This window comes from Pleurodeles waltl, chromosome 4_2 (assembly GCF_031143425.1).
Source record: "Pleurodeles waltl isolate 20211129_DDA chromosome 4_2, aPleWal1.hap1.20221129, whole genome shotgun sequence".
Classification (NCBI taxonomy): Eukaryota; Metazoa; Chordata; class Amphibia; order Caudata; family Salamandridae; genus Pleurodeles; species Pleurodeles waltl.
The window spans coordinates 826698328-826717211 of record NC_090443.1 but is presented as its reverse complement, the minus strand read 5'-3'; the positions used below and the strand labels follow the sequence as shown (position 1 = coordinate 826717211).

The 18884-nt window shown below is 44.9% G+C and overlaps 1 protein-coding gene across 10 annotated transcripts in view; it reads right to left on the bottom strand.

The window, feature by feature from the left end:
• The window catches only part of DOCK7 (dedicator of cytokinesis 7), a 1022674-nt gene extending 1012860 nt beyond the window's left edge, over positions 1 to 9814 (bottom strand). For all 10 annotated transcript variants that reach the window (XM_069232530.1, XM_069232531.1, XM_069232532.1 and 7 more), the window contains exon 1: positions 9670 to 9814. In XM_069232530.1, coding sequence (XP_069088631.1) covers positions 9670 to 9707 — 38 coding nt within the window. In that variant the 5' untranslated portion in view covers positions 9708 to 9814. The remainder of the gene's footprint in view (positions 1 to 9669) is intronic.
• Between the last annotated feature and the right edge of the window lie 9070 nt (positions 9815 to 18884).

Below are 18884 nucleotides of genomic sequence, written 5' to 3'. Positions count from 1 at the left end.
AAAATCGAAATCTTCCTGTGAAACTTTGGAGGAAAACATCCATTAATTTGCACAGAAACAGGGGTTCGCTCAGGTTATTCCCCAAACTAATGTCATTCACATTATTTCCTCGACTCATGAATTACTGGGAATCCCGGCAACAATAACCCCGGGACAGGAAAATAACAGGATTTTCGTGGGCTACCAGTGATGAGGAAAAAAGTAATCAAAATATCGGTGACAGAACCGTTCGCCTATTTAATAATTGCTTCAAGATGCCATTATCAAAATAAAGAAATACCATCATTGAAACCATCTACGAGATACTAAAAGCATTGTTTACATCTGTACGATTATTGTACCCACAACCACTGAAGGTAATGTAAGAGCTGACAGTATGAGTCTTAGTAAAATGTTCATCTCACATCTCTGCAAATTATATTGGAATATGTTTCATGCATTATTAAAGGGTTTGTTAAAGACATAATGCATTCATTTGAAATACACTGCAATGCTGAAACCGTAGTTCAAACTGAAAAAAAGAGTCTGCAAAATATCCAGAACAGATAACAACCATGGAATCAACTCTATTCTGTTTGGCTGCAGCATTTTCGAATTAAACAAGTTGCACCGGAGACTGTTCAAATTTGCAGTGGCATTTGCACCACTTGACTAGCGAGAGAACAACAGTTATCCTCAACCATTACTGCAAAAAAGAGAAAAACACAAAAGTGACATCTAATGCTTGAATTAATCTCAGAAACTGTTGATTATTTTAGGCCTGGATTAGTCCAAATTTTCCTCCTTCTGTTACTACAGACAGGCACCAACCACATGCACGGCAATCCGCGTTCAGCCGAAATGCTTGGACACACACCCTTTGCACTGGAACACATGTGATCTGATCAATGAGTTGCTGATACGAGATACATGTCTGGCTATCTCACCGAGATGAGCAAAAGTGGGATCAATGAAATAATTGAATTAATATAATTCACTAGAAATTACTTTGGGCTACATTCCAGTCCCTCAATTTTTGCAGTAGTAATTAAATAACCCTGAAAGGAACAGGGATGCTCAATCAAAAGTCTATAACAAGCAGTGTCATGTCCTCAAGCTGAATTTCACAAAGAGAGCCAAAAGGGTTTCTTTTGTTCAGGCACAGAGCTGGCTTGGCCTGGGTCTGCTGAGCATGTTACAATTGATGTCCATATCCTTGGTCTGAGTATGCAGTGGCTGACTAAACAAAACAAGCATAGACAATGTCAATAGGCTTAAAAGGAATGGTGGACGGTAATGTGAAGCATTACAAGTAAACAGCATGGGAATAGATATGAATTTGTGTGAAAGAAAAGAACTGTAGAATAATATTGGTGTCAATTAAAAGGTCAAGTGCCAGTTGCACTACCAAGTCAGACCTAAAAATCCACCTACGATTATGACTGCCCTCCTCCAATTAGTGCTGCGTCCCATCCAGAGTAACTCAATACAAATTACCTAGACTTTAAAAAAAACTATAATAGCATTCCAGTGGCATATGTTTGCCCCTGAAAGTTCAACCTTAGGTAGCTGGGCAAATTATCAAAATGATCACACCTGACAAAGGGCAAGCACCTTTCTTTGTGGAAACTCTCAACTTCTGCCTAAACAAAACATATACTCCTAATATGTGCAGGGGTGTGGAATTCCTACAGCCCAACACCCCAGACATATTGTTTGTGGTAAAAAACAATAGGTTTTTATGGTTCTTTTGTCCGTGGGAAAGTAGGCCCAATCCCCTACAGCACAAAACATTTGGCTGCCAGCTTACAGGAAAGGGAAGAGTCTTCAGTTGAGGTAATATATGTATATACATGTTCATGTTGTTCAAACTTGTATTTTTGGTTCATTAATGCAATGCCTTTATTATTAGGGTGAATACTGTAAATAAATTTACAAGCTGGAACCACACTACTAACAGTAGTTCCGGTAAATAAATGCACACACGTTTGAAAAGTTTAACAATATGAGGCTATGTATAATAGTCCCAGAATGCTCTATGATTAGATGCAAATGTTTTCAGAAGCCTGTAAGCAAGCCTTGTGAGTCTTTGCTTTCAAAATAAAATGTTCAGAAACAAAATGCAACTAGGAAAAAAATGTTTTTCTAAATTACTGTGAAATTTTAGGTACCATTTCTTTAATGAATCATTTAGTAAAATGTGTTGCTGGATGCTAATATTTCCCAAAAATATTAATAATGGAAGATCAGTATAACCATTTTCAACAAGATTATGGGAAACATGAAAAAAACAAGCAATGGAAAAGCCAATGATCTGACTCTGGTGGTCAGTCTTTTGGTTTTGTCAATGTGTGTCTTGTTTTGAAATGGCTTTTGGAAAACGTTATTGTTGTGGGAGCTACCAGACCCTCACCATTGAAACAAACATGGCAAAAGCAACAAAAAAATTTTTTCTCAAAAAGCACACATTGCCACAGTTGCTCCTGGCATTGAACAAATGTACTTTGTGTGCCAATATGCTCCTGGTGAATGAGCATACTGCTATCATTCACAGTAAAGACAGCTGGTAGATGGATAGAGAGACAAACAGCATTTTGATGAAAAAAATTCTTGGTTAACTCCAGACCTAATTAGGGGCCCAATTTTTGAAGAAAGTCACAAAAGTGCAGCCATAGTGCAGAATTATGGCTTCCATGAATTCATAAGAATTTACATAAGGAGACCAGGAAATTGTACTGCTAGACAATATTTCGGAACTATATTTTAACACGAGCAAATATGCATGTGTAGATTTGCTCATGCAAAAATCTAGTGAGCATTTAAAAGTTCACTTTCTCTCCAACCACTTTTTCCCCAGCCCTGGAAGAACTTCTGCTTCTGCCCTTGTCAGGAGAAAAATTCCAACCTTTTTCAGTATGGGAAAAGACTAGAGACAAGCTGATGAAAATCCTTAAAACATCTAAGTTAGTAGGGTTACACAGACTCAACTGCATTCCAACCCTGAAACTATTCCTTATTGCTTCCTCAAGCCCCAGTATGTGGATCTGCGAAAAGGTGCCAAAATAAGGAAATTGCTAGTATTCAAGCCCTACTGTAGTATTAGCTCTGGCATAATCAGATCTCTTATATAATGAGATTGCTGCCATGTGTCGCTGCACTACATTGCACCTAAGGGACAAGTACATTTTTTTCAGGACATGTACGTTTATGAAGCAGCCTGTCCCATGGACAAGTAGATATTTCATTAAATTCCACATCCCTGATGTGGGCGGAGCCAAAGTCCCTTTCTAGTGATGCTCACACAATTGTCTGGAGACAGTTGTGCTGTGAAGTCAGACCATTAAAAAAAGGATTGCAATGCAGAGACACAATAATTAGTAATAGCTGAGATCATCCAAAGTGTTCGAGCAACCACTTGTTGCTCTACTCTGTGCATAACACAAAAATGAACAAGTATGCCATATATGGGTTCTTCAGCATGTTGTGCTGTAGGTGCAGCAGGACTTAATTGTGCGGCAGTCGCGTTTTTATCATAATTACAGATTTGCTTCACTCGACACATATTACCTCTGCAAATTTCAGCAAATATGCTGATCTAGCTTAACAGGTCAAAATGGATTTTAAAAAGCATGCTACTTGTGGTGTACTGCTATGACAGACAGTTTGCAAACATTAACTGATCACATTTCAGTTGCTGATTGATGTATAAAAGCATTAAACTGGCACTAATGTGAAAAGCTCACAGCTTTACTGCATGACACGCTATAAAAATTTGAAAAAGTTTGAGATTGTTTTTATATTCATATTATACAGCAGAATAGAATTCATTTTGGATCACAGCATCACAGTTGTAAGATGTGTATTTCAAGGGGTATACATTGGAGGTATAAAATGGAAAAACGAGATTAGTATATATATATATATATATATATATATATATATATATATATATACACACACACACACACACACACACACACACACACACATATATATATAGTACTGTTCCTATATGTGTTAAAACAACATGTCAATAAAAATATGTTTGAAAAAGAAACTGGTACTAATGTGGTGAAATTTTTGCCAAGACATAATTAATGTTCCCAAATGAAGGACTTGTTTGGAACACAACAACATCCTCACAAATTTAAAGATGTTTAAAACAGAGTGGAAATTATTCCTTCGTAATCACAAAAACATTTAGCTTCATTATTCATGCAACTTCATGTTACTTCAGACAGAATATGTTCTCAAAACAGCAACTGGTTCAAGAAGACGCTGATAACTTGATTACAAGTGCCCCGTTAAAGTGTAGTGTGAAGCCTGCTAAACCACCTGTTTGTGCAGGAACCACAATTATATGTGGTGCCATGTTTATCACGCCCAGTAATTACTGGGCACAATAAAGTTTACACCCCATGTTAAGTGGGGTAGGTGAAATGTGATGGAATTTAACAAGTGAAAGGGGGGCAGCATTTCCAGGACATGCAGATTTCTGTGATCTTAGCTCCAAAATTAATACATATCTCAATAACGGTAACCTCACTCTCTGCGACTGGGGACATCCTAGAAGGAGGAGAATCCTTAGCAATATTTCGTGAAGAATATAACCTGCATGAATCTCAATTTTTTACATATGCACAACTGAGACATGCTTGGTTAGCAGAAGGGGTGCAAGGCACTGATATACCAGACTATGACCCCTAGAAGGGTGACTACTGCAAGAACAGCTTTCTAAAGGAGCCGTGTCCCCTACCTACTAGCCATTGAATAATAACAAGCCTGATGCCCTAGACCATCTTAGGGAGCAATGGATGCGAGATGTGGGAGATATGGAAGACATAGACTGGGAGGCAACACTCATGCATCCCAGGGAAGTAGCCATTAAGTTCCAATTGCACCTATTCCCATACAAGATCCTACATAGAATATACTATGATAGATGCAGAATTCACACTATGGGTACAGTAACAGCCCCTACATGCCTGAGATGTCAAGATGACTTTATACATACATACATTATGGGGATGCCCCTATATACAGGTGCACTGGACTGCGATCATAAAGGAGCTCAATGTTATTCTGGAAATTACGCTCCTGATGGACCCCAAACACATACTATTGGGATTCCAAATGACGAAGACGCTACTCGCCCCCAACTTATATTCAGTGCCTTGGGCTTGGTCGTAGCTAAATGAGATGTAGCCAGATGGTGGGGCATAGCAGAAGTTCCCACAATTTAAGAATCAAGATGGGGGATGGACCTCTATATGGCCGTAGAGAAGGACACAAATCACAGTAGGGGCAGCCCTATAGAGTGTGGGATAGTGGCCAAACTATTATGGCCTGGGCATGACGGATGAGACAGGGCCCCCCCCCCCCCCCAGACTATGATGGGGCCTGACATGCCCTCTCGACAAAGTGGTCAATTAGCATCAAACTATACACTCTGAAAGGAGATGGGGGAATGCTTTATTGTGTACTGCGCTGTTCCACTGTACTTGTTTCATTTGTCATGAGGACTTCCTGTGGCACGAAATGCTTATACACTGTGTAATTGTCCTCTATGTAATTGTTACGGCTCTTTATCTGAACAATATGTTTGTAATGATAAAATATCAAATAAAAAGATATTTAACAAAAATAAATAATGGTAACCTCGGGGACAGAAACATACATCTTCGGTTACAAATGTTATAATCAGTTATAATCATTGTTGGACTTCCTGTATTAAGCATATACTTCCTTCAAATATTATTGTAAATACCCAAATCACTGATTTGTATGTGCAAAGATATGTACTGATGCCCAAGTTTCAGAGGGGTTACTGGGGTCAACACCATTTTTGGGTCGAAACCTACTAAACAGTACATCATGTCTCGTGAGACTTATTGTTAGCTTACAATGTGCTTATAACTCACCCACTGTTTACAATTGGTTGGCTTTATTTGAAATCATTTGCTTGCTTCTTATTAGCTAGATCATGGAGATTTTCATTCCTGTTTGTGCATCTGCCCCTCGCCTAGAGCATGGATGCATTATTTGTGTCCTTCAACTTTTTGCTTTTGAAGTGCTACTTTTTATTTTTGTTTAGTCCCTTCACAATGGTGCTTATTTTCCAGGTGGTTTGTTTGTGTACTTCTTTCGCCCTTAGGCAGCATTCCATATTCCTTTCTTTCACCCATGGGTTCCTCCACAACACCTACACGTTGCTCTCACACTGGTTTGCTTGTCCCATCCAGGCTCTCTGAGTTAATTCCCCCAACCCGTGTCCACTATGGGGCTTCCGCAACCACCCATGCCTCACCCCAAAGGCCCTCTGTTAGCGTCACCCCTCCCTTTTTGCTTCCCCCACCAACTCTGCTTTTACGTTTTTTTTCTTCATTTTAGTTACCGATCCAACACAGATTGGTAACTAAAAAGAAAAAAAAACAACTGCGTCATTTGGTAAGAGCGCTCATGTGTAATGGTCACACCTAAAAAATAAAATAAAAAAAAAATAAATAAATAAAAAATGTCTGGGTGTGTCAAAAGATTTTTATAATTCTTTTGCATTTTGATATGTACTGTAAAGTTATGTTCTGCAAGGCTCGTTCCTAATGGAAAATGGTGTTTCTAGCGGTCCATAGCGTGAAAACAGTAAAACCAAACCCGAAGACCAATTTGAAACCAAATGGGAGAGGCAGAATAAAAAAAAGCATGCATTTTGTTACATTAAGTGTATAATTTAGGTTTATATTCTGCTGTGTGCAACTTGGTTTCACTCAAACTATTTCGTTCTGAAGTTAAATGGATAGTGTGTATCAAGTTCCTATGCTTTCATGCAAGACAGAATCATTATTTGTTGGTGGGTAATACGGTGAATGTGTATACTTTTGTTTCTGAACAAACCGTTTTCTTTTTCTTAGTTTTGGGATCCCTTTTGCATCAATATGCAAAAAAAATACAAACCTAGAATGTGCACCATAATGTCACATAATATGTATTTTCTTAATACATATTTAGGTCCTGCATAATTCCAGTGGTACTGGCTCAAACTAGCCCCTCTTAAATATGTTTTAGGCAGACGTACTCTAAATGTTTGGGTTGGATTGATCCAGTTTGCGGAGAGAAAGGGCTTACTTGAATGTGGTTGCTCTATGTCCGAAATGGCACGAACTGTGAAAATAAAGATGGATTGTAATGGGGCCTACAGTAACTAAAATTCAAATCTGATTCAACCATGCCATCTACTGCTTACTGTTTTTCTTAGTAACTGCTGAAAAAAGACATTTTCAAACCAGCTGGTTGATGGAAAAGTCAAAACAAATTTGCAGGGACAGCAGAACAATCTATGTAATCTGGAAATGTCGATGTAAAGCTGTGAATGATCAACGTGCATGGTCCAGCAAGTGTGCAGATTTTGACCAGACTGCTTTTGGCAGGGCAGATAAGCAGTCAACATCAACCAGTAGGTTATTTATTTGTACTGAGCCGTAAGTAACACTACAGTGACAAGTTCAAACATACATGGAAAGCTACATCCAGTAGCAGTTACTCGACTGAACACAACAAGCTTACCCATATCAAAGCACTCAGAAGCTTCATGTTAGCTCATGCTTTTTAAGAGGCCAGATTTTATTTCACTGATGAAACCATAATCCCACCATCTCAAAGAGACTATCAAATGGTAAGTAAGAATTATTCTAAAATCGATTTTATGCAAAATGCTTTTGAAGAAGATTTACTAAAGATAGTTCTGCAGACAGTGTGCTTATGAAACAATGACGCAAGCACTTATGGAAAAAGACACAGATATGAAAGCGTCACGCTCTATATCACTGTCCAAATTTCAACGGTCATTACGGTCTACTATGGACTAATTAGACCAGGACACAAAATGTGCTTGCTTTATAAATGATTTGCAATTCAATGACAAAGACCATGGAGTACACTCCACTATGACGTGCTCCAGCATAAAGACAGAAACGTACTGCACACCTTTTCTAACATTCCTACCACAAATTCCTCAGTAAGGCTGCTCCTAAAAGTGTCTGAGTTTCCAATATGCCGCTATACAGTTCACCACACTGAATCGTTTGAGTGATACAATACATTGGACACCACATTCTTGACCGAATGGTTACACGATGGCTCCACATCAACTGGCATGCCATGTTTCAGTGTTGGGCCTTGGGAATGCAATCTGGCAGTATATCCTAATTGGTAAGATTGAAGCGAACCAAAACTATACTTCACACAACTCATTTCACATGCTATTAGAAAAGAACAAGCCTGCAAAAACACATCTCTTGTGACCTGGACTGGTATGGTAAATCTACTAGTGACAGTATGTGCTTGCTATAATGCATGTTTATTCACATACTTTTACGATACAGATCAATCAAAGATGGTAGATACCCATATGGGCAACCACACGTATTGCCACACATTTCTACAAGTGAAACTGTCTTGGACACGTACTCCAACAACACGCCGGATACAGTGTTTTTTCAAAGTGTCGGGAAATCAGCATCATCTGTGTCAAAGAATACTAAACCTATTTCGCATTCTTGTGTTAGAAAATGTTTGTGGTATTTTTTGTCGTGAAAAAAAATCATGGGAAGAAGCTATGCTTCCTGTGGACTTCAAGCTGCTCACACTGTAGTGTCAATAATACAGAGAACCCGAACAGGGAATGGTGATAAACCAACTCCTGCTTCATTGTAAACAAGAGCGTGAGCTCGGGGTGTGATGCACCTCCCAGAGATGCTGCGAGGTCTGGCTTCAGCTCGGAAGGGAGTAGCGCACACGCAGCAGGCAGGGTATTCCATACTACACATACCAATGCATGAAAGCGCTGTATTTATGGAGAGCGCGTGGGTGGGGAGGGGACATCGGGACATTCCTCAGCCCACTGCATGTGCAGGACCATACAACGCCCAACAGACTGCAACCCGCCAGAGCCCGGAGGGAGTACACAGTGTCTCGTACTCCATGGAAGAGACCTTAGATGGGGATCTGACCATTCGTTAGTAAATGGGATACAAAAAAGTGAGAAAGAAACTGATCGAATGGAGCTTTATCTACATACACTGTACAAAAAGCAAATACGGTTAGCAATATACTTCTTGTTGTTGACACAAAACCAAGGCGTATATATATATAATATATATTTATATACACAGGGCAAACCAGGGCATATACAATACTTTAGAACAATCAGGAGGCAGAAAATAGAAGAATTGTATTTGTTCATGGCGTACATTAAATTGATGAGGCACATTTAATTGAGGTGGGGGGGTGGGGGTTGGTATTAAAAACAGCCAACATGGATTCACGTGTTCCTATCAGTTAAATAACTGCCATCCTAAACGTGTGAGGATTGGTTAATGAAAGTGCCTGATCTGGTCCCCGAGAGCGACACAGGGGCAGGGCAGCAAAGTGACAGCAGAGCGCCCAAGAGGCAGCCACGGGCTGAGCGACAGCCCAAGAGTGCAGAGGTGGCACCACCTCCCTGTACCCGCGGGAAGACCACAGAAGCACACCCATCAACAAAGCAGACGTGCAGGCCGGGCACTCCCGCAGCCTACTAGGCCCCTTTTACCGCTGGAGCACAGAGGGATCCAGCACAAAGGCAGCCTGGCACTCCGGTGCCGCTGCCAGGCACTCGGGGCGGGCGACAGGCGGTCTGCGGAGCTCCAGTTTTACCTGCTGATTTTCTGTGCGAAGGCGCGGCGCTCCGCCATGGCTGCTGGCCGGGATCGCGCGCCGGTGCCCCGGAGAGCGGGGAGGGAAGGCAGCCTCTCTGCTCCTCCAATGCTGGTGCTGCCGCTGGAGCGAAGGGAAGAGAGCGGGCCCGGCTACCGTAATGACTCGCTCAAAAGCGCACTCCAAACAGCAAATGCTGGGAAGAATGCGCGCAGAAAATACCGTACTTCAACCTAAGGCCTGCGTGCTTAAAGAGTAATTAAGTTGCTCGTATCTGGGTGCCTGCCCAGTCACACGACGTAAATGGTAGTCTAACCCACCCGTGCAGTGTATTCAGATTTCAAAGCAGGCAGAATGCCACAACTGCGTTTCCATTGGAAGCAAGCAGCAGTAGTTTCAATCGGGAGTGCGTCCGAATAAACAGAGCATTGCAAAGACGAAAACAGGGGGGCACCCAGAGTCTCGGTAGCCATTTAGTTGCAAAGAGCTGTTAACTTATTCTTGGGAGCAGTTAGAGGAAATGCGTGCGTGTGTGCATAGAATAGTAAGGGCAGTGCTTTAAATGGACCGGTACTGTCCGGTACTGAGTACCGGCACTCTTTTAGTTTGAGAGGGAGAGTACCTGCACGTTTCAGGAAACACGTAATACCTTTCATTGGAGTGTACTGGTACTTCTCAGTAACAAGCAGGTACTCTGGTGCAGAGTACCTGCACTTCTATTTTTCCATTTCAAGCATTTAGTAAGGGAATATGGAGCCAGAGCTACATTCCATTTTTACAATAAATACATCTGTAAACCCCCGGAGCTCGCTAACCCAGCATATGAATGGGATGGGGTATCTCTTCATCTAGCTCCTTTTATATCAAAGTTTACTCAGGGTAAGGCTGGTGCAGAAGCCACATGAAGACTGGGCTCAGGCTGGAGGTTCCAAGAGGACCTTGAGAGAAGCCACAGCCAGGCCTCTGACTTGATCTTGGCTCGAGCCTTCAGTGGCTCGCCCATCGATAGGTGCTTCTCCAACCGGATCACACCTACTTGTTGGAGTCTGGAGAATGTACTAGAACCAAGAGTTTGTCATGCTTACAGTGGCGGCCGGCAGCTTTGGGAGGGGGGCGGTCGGGGCACACACACACACACAGAGACTCATTCTTTCACACACAGACACGCACGCACGCTCATCCATTAAGAACACTCATTCCATTCAAACATGCACACACGCTCCACGCCCCCCCCCCTCCCCCCAGCGCCTCGAAACCCTGACGGGTACATAGCGCGCTTTATAAATATTGTGATTGATTGATTGATTGAAACATTCATTTTACACGATCACACACATTCATTCTTTCACACACACACGCACGCACTCACATCCATTAACAACACTCATAACACTCAAACATGCACGAGCGCACCAAACATTCAATGTAAAACATAACAGACATACACACACACACACACACACACTTACCTTTAGCCTCCAGGTCCCAGGAGGGTTGGGACTGCTGCCTTCCCTCAGCCAATGAGGGAAGGCAGCAGTCTCAGCCTCTTCACAGAGTGGGATGGGGTCAGTGAGACTGCTGAGCCCACCCCACTCTGTGACGAAGTGTCACTGATTGACACTCTCCCTGGGCACTTCAGGGCTTAATCCTGAAGCGCCCAGGGAGAGTGTCAATGGGTGACGCTTTCCTCGTCACCCAGGGGAGGGCCACGAGGCACCTTTGCTGGGCCGAGGAGGTCACGCCCAGCTCAGGCAGCCAGGAGTCTGCGCAAATCGCGCATGGCTCACTCCTGGCTGCCTGACCTGAACATGAAGAGTGTCTGTCAGGCTGACCTTTGTTCAGCCTGACAGACACTCTTCATGGGGTGGGGGGGCGTGGCCCCTCCGCCCTAAAGGACGGGCCGCCACTGCATGCTTACTTAGTTTTTGCTAACCGATAATAACCACCTAGGGGGGCAGCTCCTCCATTAAGGCAGAGGAGCGTCACCCCCAGCCAGCAGAGGCAAAACTTGAAAAATAAAATAATAAATCAGGTTTATTATCATTTTATTTTGTGTTCCTGGCCGAGTCTTGGGGGCAGGGTCATCATCCTGATGACAAGCAGGGAGAGCGAGTGGTGTGCATTCCCCTCATTGTGCATGTGTGTTTTGCCAGCTGTCTTAGGATGGCCAAACACACATGCACAATGAGCTCTCTCCAACCCAAGCTTTGTTGCTGGGTTGTAGACAGCAGGCACAGGCTCCCAGTCTGCCTAGGAGCGCAAATCAAGGGTGCTCAGGCCAATCCTAATGCTGCTGTCATGGTGCCAGCAGCATGAGAGCAGCATTAGGATTGGCTGCAGAGCAAGCTGGGAGCCTGCGCGTGCCATGGACCCGGAGGAGCAGAAGAGCGTTGATCCCTTGGGAGTCAGGTAAGTTCTTTATTATTTATTTCCCCCACACTCCCACCCCCCAGATCCCATCCTAGTCCCCACCCCCCACCCCAACCCACTTCCCTGACATCAGGGGCTACTGACCACCTAGTATTGGCTTCAGACAGTGATGTAACACTGCCCCCATTTTGCATGGTTGGGCTGTAAAACATACCATCATTGGGATGTAGATGACTCATATTACCCTGGCCCTCAGTGCCACTGCAGCTGCTGCACTACTGATTTTTTTAACATCTATTTATTGAGGCTTTGCAAGGATAATCTATGGCAATACATGTAGTATATACATACTTGCATTATGAAGGTAGTGGATTTTGAGTCAATAAAAAAGACACGTTGTATATAGCACTTACAGGTATGCCTGTTTTCTAGTTAGAAACATCTGTGGAACTCCTAGGTCAGCATATGTGAATAAACCACAGAGGGCCGGCTTTAGCCCTGTGCGACAGTCTTTTTTGGCGCTTCCAACCCTCACGTATGACCACCTTCTTGGATTCACTCACTACCACCCGGCAAATGTGCCCCTCAACTCTCCATAGCCTCCCTTTCACATGCATTCATTTGTTTTAAAGTGCTTATAAAGGCTGGCTTTACTATTCCACTCAGCTATCCACATATAATATAGTTCTGTTCTTTGCAGCTGCACTTTAACCCTCTGTGCTTCTTTATGGTGAGTCAAAACTGCTGCTAGACAAAACCCATATCCCTCTCCCTAGCAGGAACATTATTCAAAGAGGAATCTTGACATTTTAATTGCTTCCTGAAGGCTGGATGCACAAGGAACTTTTCAGCAGGTGCTTTTACATTGCGAGTTTTGTAAGTCATTGCTAAACACAGCGTCCCCCTGAGGTCAGCGCCCCCCAATCCAGGCCAGCAACGGTGCGGCCGCACTGCTCGCACCGCCCTAAGGCCGGCCCTGCACATGTAGAAGAACATAAAAGAGCAGGAAATAACAGTAAACATGGCAGATGTGAGATACTGGACAGCCAAAATGCAGCCAGGACCTATGAGAACATCTGAGGTGAACTGGCATGGTAAGTGGAAAAATACAAACATAGCATCAGTGTGATTGATAGGTTGTGCATTGCTGGGATAACAGGGAGCATTCCAGAGGCAGCAAATACCTTGTTCTTGTTTTGTTAGGGTTGCCGAGGGGGAGATTACAGTTAAGCATAATAAAGATGAGGGGATGTTTGTGTGGGTAACATAGATGGACAGTGATTTTGCGTTATAACTAGGAGTACTTCTAAGGTGGAAGGGCATCATCCTTTGCCACGGAATGCTAACTAAACAAAAGCTCATCCCAGCCATGAGACAACAGATGCTTACTGAGGCCTTTGGCTTCCTCCCTTCTCAGTGCTCTGCTCTCAGCCTCCGCCCAATCGCGTTACTGGCTGATGCCAAGTAGGTGCCCAGGGGCATAGCTTAGCTATCCAATTTTATGTGATAGACGCTTTGCAAGCTCATCCCAGCCATGAGACAACAGATGCTTACTGAGGCTTTGGGCTTCCTCCCTTCTCAGTGCTCTGCCCTCAGCCTCCGCCCAATTGCGTTACCGACTGATGCCAAGCAGGTGACCAAGGGGATGGGTTAGCTATCTAATTTTATGTGATAGCACGCTTTGCAAGTAATAGGTAAGGTCTAAAAACTTGGCAACTGGATTATGTTTTCAGTGCATTTGAATGATACTAAGGCACACATCTCCCAGTTAAGTAAGTTTGAGCAAGCTGGGGTGTAACAGTTGATCAAAACTGAGACAAGAAAGCAGAGCTCCAAAACATATGCAGCTAATCTGCCCTACACTAGCTACAGCAAGGGTAGCAAGTATTCTCCCGCGGAAAAAAGTTACTTATTTTGTAGGTGTGAAGTAGGCTCTATGAAGAACTTCAAACTATGAGTGTGAATCTGGCATTCCTTGAGAAGACAGCTGGGTAGGCTAATATCATTTCCCATTCCTTGTAAAGGAACACTTTCTCTAGCTATGTTTCCTACTTATCTCAGATATCCTTTAAGGAGACCTTTGTGTTTACCAAAACCTTTTGCGAGCCAGCTGATGAGCCGCCGGCCTCTATCCATGATATAATTTTCCAGTGCAATATGCATGGGTCAGTAACCTATACGTTAAGAATTGACCTTTCTGAATGTCAGAATTTTACACAAGGCCTATAAGTGTGGTTTACCCACTGTCTGCTACCTGGGGGACAGAAAACTCACAAGAAACCGGGGAAAAAATACAAAAAGGGGGCTGAGGTTGTCCACCATGGCATTGGGCTATGCCCTCATGTATGGCCCTAACAGTCTTTTTGCCCCCCAAAGGAGGGTCAGATTGGCGGGGTGGGGTGTTTAGAGAGCCAACCAAGTGTTTGAGGTTAGCATGGTGTACTGGAGTAATAAAACATTATGGGCTCCACACAAGTCACACTACCCTGGACTGTCCAGGGTGTCTAATTTTTAGAAATACATAGGGTTAGTATGTTCCTTTAAATGGTGGTGGAGCCCTGGTCCCAATACTGCAGCTATCCACATAGCCAAAATGGGTCAATCTTTATGCAAAAATTTGATGTCTCTCCTCTGCATTTTGGGGGCAATCGTAGTGTGAGGAGGCCAGAGCCTGAAAAGATCTCTGTAGGCCAGACACAGCACTGTGAATGCCATCCAGATAGGCATTTGTCTGCTGCATCTCTGATGCTAGCCCCTGGATGGCATTGACGATGGTTGTCTGCCCTACAGAGATGGTTCTCAGGAGGTCAATAGCCTCCTCTGTGAGGGCAGCAGGGCTGACTGGGGCAGGGGAGGAGGTGCCTGGGGCGAGGGAGACGCCTTCTGGGTGAGCGGGCACGGGCAACTCGGTGGGGAGCAAAAGGGAGGGTGGTGATGGCATGGGGGTGGCGGAAGATGTTACTGTAGGGGTGTGCCCACTAGAGTCTGCCACCGCCAGGGAGCCCCCATCGGAGGAGATATCGGAGTCACTACCTCCAGTGGTAGTTGCTTCCCCCGTGGTACTCCGCTCGCCCTCCAACCCACTGGTCCCCTTGGCGTCGGATGACTCTGCCTCCGAGGATCCGTGGGCTGCTGCATCCTCACTTGCCGGTGCCTCAGCTCCTTCGCCAGATGATGCTGATGTACACAAACAACACAAGAGAAAAGGGATGTGGAGACTAAACAGGAGAGACACTTGTAAATATCTGAAAGGAGTGAACATAGTGGCCAGACATACACCCACCCAGAAGACCCCTCCAATAGGCAGCCCCTTCCACTATGCCCATGGCCATGCCCCTGACTAGTGACCAGAACCATGCTCTACACCCATCCCCTGAACTACCTAAGGACCCGACATGTAGGAGACCTGACCAAAACACCCCTACACCCTACGGGGGCCATCATGTAGAAGGACTTCAGTGAGAGTCCCTGCAACTAAGCAGCATAAACCCTATTGCACACACAGACATCCATCAAGGGTTAAGATTGTGACATGAGAACTCACCCCCTTGTGACTGCTGTGCAGCCTTCAAGCGCCCGTCCAGGTCTGGGTATGCCACCGCCAGGATGCATAGCATGAGGGGGGTCAGTGCCCAATGGGCACCCCTTCCACGTTGGGGGCACTTCCCCAGCTGGGCCTCACAGCTATTTCGCGCCCAGCGCCGCAGGTCCTCCCACCTCTTCCTGCATTTGGTGCTCCGCTGGTTGCAGACCCCCAGGGTCCGCACCTCCTTGGCGATGGCATGCCAAAGTGCCCTCTTCTGGTGGGCGCTGACCTAAAAGGGAGACACAGAAATGTAACACAGAGGTCAGGCACTTGGAAAATATGGACAGCTGGCTATACGTCCACTATGGGACGGACAGTACTGACAGACTTACAGGACATACGCACGCAGCATGGCATGAACCATGGCCCATGCAGGCTCAGAGGTGCACACATATGTACTTACAACACCATCCATTACACCCAAACAGTGCCCCCAAGCCCCTGACTCACCTGTACCTCTGGCCGTCCGTAGAGCTTGGCGTACAGGGGCAGGACCCCGTCCACTAGCTTCTCCGATTCCTCCTGGGTGAAGGCCGGGGCTCTTTCCCCTGCAACACGAGCCACTTCCATGACCAGAGGCAGGATGCAGCAATACACTCAGTGGAGTACCTGCTCGCACAAGATCAGGGATACGCTCGGATCCCCCATTGGCATTCATGTTAACGTATGATGATGCGAACGGCAGTAAACACCGCCTTACGCTGTTACGTCAACCACTAGAGGTATGAGGTCACTTCCACAACAACAGTTCTGGACTACAGGGGGCAGACATTTTAGCCAAAATTACGCATTCATAAAAATGATATTTGCACAATGCAGGCCCTATTGTCCACCTAACATACCTATGCATGTGACCATTAACAATTCCACAGATATCAAACCCTGTTCACTCATTAAGGTCTAGATGAAATTCTGTGAAGAACATTTTACTTTTGAGTCCCTACAATCAAGTAAGCAGTGCACAATGAACGAAAATGTGTGCCTATGTCTCCTCACACGTGTTTCAAATCCCTCCTAGGTACCGACCCTTGTGGCGAGGAAGGGCCCCATCGGTGTACAGACCACTTGTTGATTTGCAGACCGTGGTGAAGCGTCACATCATAATCAATTACAGACTCACCCGTGCAACTATTCTAGAACTTTGTGCATTACTGGATCCTGCACTAACTCCGGCAAATCGTAATCAGCAAGCCATCCCTACTGAAGTGCAGGTGCTCTCTGCACTCCATTTCCTGGCCACAGGCTCGTTTCAAGTGACAGTGGGCATGGGTGCAGGATTTTCACAGCCAATGCTCAGCATGATACTGACAAGATTTCTAAATGCATTTGTACGACACCTGCAGTCCTATGTGAGGTTTCCCCAAAGTACTGACCTCCCTGCCATCAAATCTGACTTCTATGCGTTTGCATACATACCCCATGTGATCGGTGCCATCAATGGCACCCACATACCTATAGTACCCCCAAGAGTCAGTGAACTGGTGTACAGAAACAGAAAGAAATTTCACTCCATGAACATCCAATTGGTATGTACTGCAGACCAGTACATCTCACATGTGAATGTCATGTTCCCTGGTTCAGTCCATGATTCCTTTGTGCTGAGGAACAGTAGTGTGCCACAGAAGATGGAACAAATACAAGAGGACAGAGGGTGGATCATAGGTAGGTGTTTCTGTCAGTAACTGCCACCTAGCAGACAGCCAGGCTGTCTGACTCAGAGGCTTGACACCGACTGCTCTGTTTTGCACACTTGTCTAGTTGATTCTGGGTATCCCAACTTGCGTTGGCTCCTGACACCAGTGAGGAATCCTGGGACAGATACAGATAAGAATTACAATGAGGCCCATGGACGTACTAGGAGGGTGATAGAGCTCACAATAGGTCTCCTGAAGGCTAGATTTTGTTGTCTACATATCTCTGGGGGTTCCCTGGCCTATGGGCCTTAAAAGGTCTGTAGAATAGTGGTGGCCTGCTGCACAACGTGGCAGTGAGAAATTCTATCCTCCTCTTGGATGTGGATGGTGCTGTAAATCCTGACCAGCTTCCTCAGAGAGGGGAGGAGAGTGATGTTGACGATGAGGAAGGGGAAGATGTCAATTCCAGGACCCAACTGATACAACTCTACTTCCAGTAACTATGTGGGACTAAGGGCTGACATTGGTGTTTGTGACACATACTGTCAGTGTGCTTTGTCATCTAGGGGGGGTTTGAATCTACTATTTGAAACTGGGTCCAGGTCTGCATGGTACCAAATACAATTTAGTTGATTTATTTTTTCCACAACATTTAGGCACACAGGTGTACTTTCATGCTACGCATTACCAATAAAGTAGTTATCAGCCAGTTGCATCCATACTTCACCTTGTTCACACATTATGACAGGGGACAGTGTTACAGGTGTGATATGTGTTTTATATGTGGCAGGGATTGAATAGTGCAATTTACAGTGATGGCAGTTGGTCATGGGTGGTTATCTCAATGTCAACATGATGGCAGCCTTGTTGTTAGTATTGATGGGTCCATCAATGCTTACATGATTTCTTATTGATTGTTAGCACTGTTTGGTGGTTGATTGTGTGGGATGGTTGGTGGGCAGATTCTTGCAGAGTTACTTTTTGGAGGGGGGCTTGTTTTTGGCAGGGGTTCCAGTCCCATATCTTGGCCTGAGGGTCAGTTTGGGCACCTGCTGTTGACCTAGAGGGGATGACATGGTTGTACCTTGTGATTCATCTAAGGGTAGTTTGTGGAATGTTGCTGCTGCTGCTGTCATTGTCCGGTCTGTCTCCTGTGCAGTAGTGGGGGCTTCCTGTCCTGTGTGGGTCTCAGACTGGGTTTGTACCAGCTGCAGCAGTGCTCCTGCTATGCTGGCCAATGTGGCGTTGTGCTGTTTCCACTGCTCCATGGCCTCTTTGTGGTGTTCCTGCTGCATCCTCTGACTATGCTCCAGGGTGGATACTATCTGTGCCAATCTGTCATGGGTCTGCTGGTACGCCCCCAGGACCTCAGATATCACATCCTGGGATGCAGCATCCATCCTGTGGCCTCCCCCCTGGGTCACTGAGGCCCTCCCACTGGGCCTAGCCCCCTGTGCCTGTGTCCCCTGCACAGGTCTGGCGGTACCACTTGTACTGGGGCCATCGTCTTCCTGCCTGTTTTTAGGTGGTGACTGTGGTTTCTGTACCTGTGTTACACCAGTCTGTGGCCTGGATACACAGCTGTGGGAATGGTTGCCCTGGGCTGATGTTGTTGGCTGGGTGGG